Source organism: Austrofundulus limnaeus, unplaced genomic scaffold, assembly GCF_001266775.1.
Source record: "Austrofundulus limnaeus strain Quisiro unplaced genomic scaffold, Austrofundulus_limnaeus-1.0 Scaffold225, whole genome shotgun sequence".
Classification (NCBI taxonomy): domain Eukaryota; kingdom Metazoa; phylum Chordata; class Actinopteri; order Cyprinodontiformes; family Rivulidae; genus Austrofundulus; species Austrofundulus limnaeus.
Window position 1 is genome coordinate 796369 of NW_013952627.1, and position 6789 is coordinate 803157.

The following is a 6789-nucleotide window of genomic DNA, read 5'->3' on the forward strand; positions in this document are numbered from 1 at the left end:
CCTTTAAGCAACAGAGCATAAAGGCGCCACGGACAATCTGACGTCACCAGCGGTGTGAAAAGGGTCAGCCAAATCAGCCACAAAGACCTCGGTGGTAAGAAAAGGGTTCTCCAGCTCTTTGTTGCTACGATACCACATGAAACGGTAGTTATCCCAAAGATTACAACTAATGTTCGTGTCCAACTGTTAGACATAAGAAGGGTTGTTCATTAAAATGAACAAAGACCTAATGAGGTGACTGAGGTCATATAAAGAAAAGTCTAAAGTTTTCTATTAGTTATCACATTCCTTAACATACTGCACTAACAGATTGTGAAGATAATATATTTGATATATTGTGCAGTCTGAGTTACATCAGAGAAATACAGAAATATATGTTATTATCTTTAAACTCTCAGCTAAAATAATGTGGGTTGCGTCACAACAAAGCAAAAAATGGTTCTAGTATTAATAATAACCAAGGCATGAAGCCACCATCAGTCCTGCTTCAAATTTATAACGACCAAGAACCTGGACACACTGCTGCCATGATGGTAAACCATTATRAGCTTGCAAATGAAAGCTGTGTTTGCCCAAAATCACTGAGAACCTTTAAGTAAAAAAAACCATCCCATGTTCTGGGAGGTTCTTTTAAACAATGTAGGGTGTTATCCAGTGTGAAGAGGGTCTTAGTAATATGAAAATAGTTTGTACAGCTGCCTTCCTGTGTACAATATTCACAATAAAATGACTAATCTTGCAGCATCTCAAAGAGAAGTGTGCAGTAAAATGGGAACCTTAAYTGTCTCTTTAAATTTATCATTTTGCATTGGGGCTCTGTGCAACAGAGCCCCAGTGGAAGGAAATTACAATAGTATCTGTTTCATCTTGCAGAGGCTGAACAGGTGGATGTGCTGGGGGTAATGAAAGCAATCAATCTGAAGGAGAAMCATCAAATCCAAAATATTAACAGGGGAAGCATTGCCTCCATCATTCAACAAAGTGAATACATATTGTTTATATGAGAAACGTCCATGGACACATGATGATGTGTGCAGATCATTAAATATGATGGAAGAATTAGCTATCTAGGTCATATACTGTACCTCCTTACAGCTCTTAAACAGGGTGTGTGTGTGTGTGAACACGTGGGTGTGTAAATGATAATTCAAACTAATGGAGTCAGCACATTCTGCTTTTTAACACTGCTGGTTAGGTTTTGAGATMAGTCTGATTTCAGATGAAACTAATCGAAGATGAATGAGAAAAAAAGGCTGAAACAGAAAAACGAAGACAAAAGAAACCAACTCTACAGCTTTATGTTGTTCCTGCACATCATCTCTGTGGTTCAACAGTCCTTTATACAGTCATATCTGCAGTCTGCAATCTGTACAACTGTTAACATGTCTTCATGTGAAAGCCCATATACAGTTACACACCATACTGTAAGCAGGTCTGCACTAAACCTTGCTGCTTAAAAAATCTAAAAGAATAAATTACTGAAAGAGGGCTAAAAYAATTAAATAAGCTAAAACGGAAAGACAAAAACCTAAATGYAATTTGAAACAATGTACAGTGTAATAATTAGGGACGTACCRATCCAGATTGTTTGGCTCCCGATAAAATCCAATTWTTTTAATGATTAATCTTTCCGATACAATCCGAYAACTTTATTTCTTTCCAAGTGACAAGGTTTTAAAGCGAGCCCTGCTGTTCCCACCACGAGAAACATCCAGTTTGAAGATTTTGCAAGATGCAGTTTCAGCATCATTGTTTTCCATTGAAAAGTTCGTGCTAAACGTCAACCGGACGTAAACGTACGACAWGCCAGGAGTGACACAAATAAACGTCAGCTTCATCACGCTCGAGCCTACCGAGGTTAACGTCATGGGGATAAAAATCCATCTCATGCCCATGAACTGATATCATAAAATTTAAGTGAAATYGATCCAAGATTGATTTAATTGATTTTTTTAACCCTAAAGATACCCACCCCTAGTATCCATGGAGCCCGCTCACACTGACGCCGCTCAGTGGTAGAGAATTTGAAACAGAACTCTCATTGCACCTTAACTAGTAACTATGAAAAGGTCAATACAACTAGTTAACAACCTTATTACATCATCAACTCTGTGAAAACGAAGCATAAACATCCAGCATACAGCTGCATCCTGCAGTCCAACAGAGTCAAACCAGGACAAGTACAAAGACTGTAGCATCATCATCAGCTTCACATTGAAGGCACCATGCAGCCATGCTTTAATAACTGAAAGAAAGAAGGAGGTATAAGGGTTGATGTAATAATGTGTTATAAAAGAATCAGCTGACATGTTTTTGTTGAAAACAATCCCCTGTAACTAATAATAAAAATGTGACATTCACTGTTCTGACAAGTCTTAAAAAGAGTCACTGCTACATGAAAGTGCTGCCTGTGTAAAYGTGATATTGTAACACCTTCATTAGATGTACCCAGAGTAGTACTRCGAGCTTTCTGTCCAAATATACAACATTTACTGTCAAACTGTAAGCAGTAATGAAAAGAGTCAGTGCATAAACTGAGTCAGAGCAGAGGTTATTATCATTTTTGTAACATTAACAGAAGAACGAGTAGAACCAGGGTTATCAGTTAGTCCTCTCACATGAAACACACCACATCATGAACTTTGATTTGAGATGTTTGACTGTCAGCACCGACTGTACAAAACCTCCTTCATGATTTGACAGGAGTTAATTAGGCTGCTTGAACTGGACAGATGCCATGGCATCATTCTGATAACCTGGGATTGATGTGTTCAGATTGTGAAGTGCTGCAACTTGATTTCAGAAACATCATCTGTAAATGTTCCTTTTTTTTGGACAAATAGTACTTAAAGGGATATTTTGGACTGTGAATCTGTGTTCTGTTGTTGATAGCTCTTTAAATGACAGCTGTTTGGAGAAATATGCTACGTTCACACTGCAGGTCTTAATGCTTAATTCTGATTTTTTTAAAAATCTGATTTTTTTGGCGTGAACGTTCACATTACATTTTAAATGCAACCTCCATCTGACTCCATTGTGAACGCTCCATGGCACTGATGTGACCCACATGTGCAGAAAAGACATGACGTCACATTCAGCTCACTGTTTGGTTACACTTAGCTAAACCTGCTGTTCAGTCAGAGCTGATTAAATAATTATCTGACATGCTCGTTTAGTTCAGTGTTTATATCTAACCTGCTTCTGACCATATACTGTGGTGAAGCATTTCATTCTTGGGATGAAGTGCTGAACATATCGAACTTTAAGACTGATATGGTTTGCAGTCAAAGATGGACGTTACCATCATATGTTCCTACGGATTCCCGGTCAACCACGACATGGAAAACGAAAAGAAAAGAGACGAAGCAAACTGACTTCTATTTTGTAGCTGTAATCGCGTGGAGCTACAGATTAGAACATCGTGACTAACCTCTGATGAAAAAGGAAAAAGTCGGATGGAATGTGACATGTGCGTTCACACTGCAGTCGCTTTGAAAAACATCAGGTATGTATCCGATTCAGTACCACATGCTGGAAAGGCCTGGGTCAGACTAGAAAAAAAAAAGTATTTGTCGCGTTCAGACTGTCATAAAAAGATAATCAGATATGGGTGGCATTTGCCTGCAGTTTAAATGTAGCCATAGTTTATTCTGAAAGGACCGGTCTAACACTTGGCCCACTGGGATTTGTACCACTATAAAACTTTAGATTTTGAATTTCATTGTATTCATTGCCTTCAACAATTAGGATATTATTGGTTTACATTTTCACATKATATCACTGCAAACCGTTTGAACCATCTTTACAAGTGGTTTGCAGAACAGACCTGATGACTCGGCCTGTATGGACTTCACGCTTGTATTGATGGACCTACTTTTTGATCTGTAGCCGAACTCTTCCTCCCAGTTCAWGAAAATCGTGTCACTTCCAGTAGACTGAATAACCTCCATTTGGTCTTTTCTTTCTGAAATATTAAATCCTCGATGCTGCAAAGGCGACTGTGCTTAAATCTGATTCTTGCAGCGTTCTCCTGAGGATGGGTGCAGCGTCGCCTGCTGCGGAGGCCATTGCCATGCCTGCAGTGGCGAGGGATTCCCCTGGAAGGATGGGCGAGGCGGCGGACACACCCCTGCTGGCCCTGCGCTGCAGAGACGCCGGCTGGTCGAGGGGCAGCGCCGCCTCTCTGACTCGGCACAAACGGGGAGGGGTGGAGCAGGGCCTCGTCCTGGAGAGCAGCGTGGGCTGAAAACCCACCGACAGCTTTCTGTGGACTCCTGGGAGCCGAAGCTGATGTACGTCTAAAATGTCTATAATGAGGGGAATCGATGTGAACACAGAGGAACCATAACACTAACGCTGCTTGAATGCTTACATAAAAGAAGAGGTAGTCATCTGATAAAAGAGTTTATAAGAGAGAAGAGTGTGCGAGTGTTCATGTGAACCTTTTTTTTTTTTTTTTTTGCTCTGCCCTTACTGTATTTTATTTAACTGTCCACAGTCAGCAGAGGGTGAGATGCAGACTCTGTGAGGAAACGCTGCATGTGAAATGGTGCACTACGGGCGGGCCTGTGCTGCATCCTGGCAGCTGCTGCGGCACGCCTCTCTCTGTGTGTGGGAACCTGCTGGAGGAAGAGGTGGAGGACGCCGAGATGCGGCTGGCGCACAGYACCTACTCATGTTCTGAGTGGAAGAAAGAACTGCTGAGTTAGGATTTTTTTTTTTACTGAGATAACCCTTAAAATATAACTATATAGATTTAGAAAAGAAAAAAAACGACACCCACGTCTGTGGGTTTTGCACCTTTTTTTGTGCGCTTCCTTCTGCTGCGCAAAAATCGATGGCGATCAACCTTCAGCCAACATTGGCCTGCCTCTCTATGCGCCAAATGTGCAGCAGCAGCATCAGCAGCACCCCTCCTCCCGCAACATCCCAGCAAACAGAGAAAAAGGCATTTCTCGCTTAGTGGAAGCTCATTATGTTGCATAAAAGCGTAAAAAGAGCATCGGCGCATCATCCGGGAAAACGGTCCGGCACTTTGCGCATCTTTCGACGCGATTTTTTAAAAAATATCTTATTAAAGATTCTCCTAACCTGATGTGAAAAATAAAACATCCAAACAGATACCAAGCCTATATAAGGTGATTTTACTCCCTTCCTTCCTCTTGGCTGGGTTAAAGCCCAGCAGCCTGGCCGCATGTGAAGGAGCCTGGAAAGGCACCGCCCCAAGATCAAACAGTGCGCATTCAGACCGCCACAATCCACCGCAGCACACCGACAATAAAAAAAATAACAATTTTACTGTAAATTAGTGCATTAAACCGACCCTCTTTGTATCAAACTGCTTTCATTCCTGATCCTCTCATATAAAAGACACAGGGCTGGAGGTGGCAGGCCTGTCAGACCTGTCCAAGTGAAGGTAACCACATTTTACCACTAAGACCGTCACCAGCCTCTCCTTCGTGTCTTTTTCATAAATTAACTATAAGTTTCATACACCACTTTTATGTGACTTATGCGCTTCAGTCAAAATGTACCCAAACGCAGCAGTGGCCTGTCTGCTGCTCTAATTTAAACCGGTTAGCTTCATGTTAATTATTAAATTTATATATTTATTTAACACCGGAGGACAATGTTTATGGATGAAAAAAAAAAAGAAGTAAAAAGGTCATTTCAGAGAGAGCGGAGGGCTACTTACCGATTTCATGGCAGCGGCCATATCATCATACCGCTCCGCCTGCTCGGCCAGCCGGGCTTTCTGCACCAGTTGTTCGCGGTCCACCATTTTCTGGGCCGAATGTGTGTGTGTCGCTGTGTGCTGTGTGTTCGGGGCTGAGGAGGTCGGTGCTATGAATGTTTTTAATGCAGAGATGGCGGTACCGGGTGCTGTCGCCGCAGCTGCTGCCTGCTGTCTGTGTGTGAGCCGACCGCCGGACACCCCTCCCCCTCCACGAGCACTTTCTCCGGCTTGTGTCACCACCCTTTCCGGGTGACGTCACGAGCCAGCCAGCCCAAAGTGACTGCCAAAATGCAGATATTTACATGTGAAAGGAATATTTGGATCATTTTGAAGTGATGTTTTGGTGGGGAAAGTTATTAATTACTTTTATCCCTCCTGGAGGTAAAATAAAATAAAATAAACTTATTTTGGCTGCGTAAAATTATTGTGTGGCCACAAAATGACTCTCTCATGGCCACTTATGCCCACGAATTATTAACTCGTAGCCACTCATTAAGTATCTCATGTTTTGGTGCTATTATCTTGTGTCCACACATTAACCATCTCATGGTCACCTATTAAACATTTCATGCCCATGCGTTATTGTCTCCTGGCTATGCGTTTTCAATCTCACGCTCTGGTGCTATTATCTCGAGGCCACACAATAACTATCTCATGGCCAAGCATCACTATCTTGTGGCCACACTTTAACTATTTTGTACACATGTATTAATGTCTTGTGTCCATGAAATACCAATCTTATGCCCTGGTGCTATTATCTCATGGCCACACATTAACTATCTAGTGGCCACACAATACTATCTTGTGGCCATGGATTATCTATCATCTACACATGCTTTAATATCTCATGTCCATGCATTAACTATGCCCAGGTGCTATTATCTCGTGGCCACACATTAACTATCTCATGCCCATGCGTCATTATCTCATGGCCATGCATTAACTACCTTGTGCACATGATTTAATTTCTCATGTCCATGCTTTAACCATCTCATACCTGGGTGCTGTTATCTACTGGCCACTCATTAATATGAGATGTGCATATATACGTG

The 6789-nt window shown here is 41.8% G+C and overlaps 1 protein-coding gene across 1 annotated transcript in view; it reads right to left on the reverse strand.

Moving 5' to 3' along the window:
- Positions 1 to 5807, reverse strand: part of ywhag1 (3-monooxygenase/tryptophan 5-monooxygenase activation protein, gamma polypeptide 1) — a gene marked incomplete at its 5' end in the record, with an annotated part of 16473 nt that extends 10666 nt beyond the window's left edge. The window contains 1 exon segment of the mRNA XM_014019665.1: positions 5696 to 5807. Coding sequence (XP_013875119.1) covers positions 5696 to 5782 — 87 coding nt within the window.
- Positions 5808 to 6789: the final 982 nt, after the last annotated feature.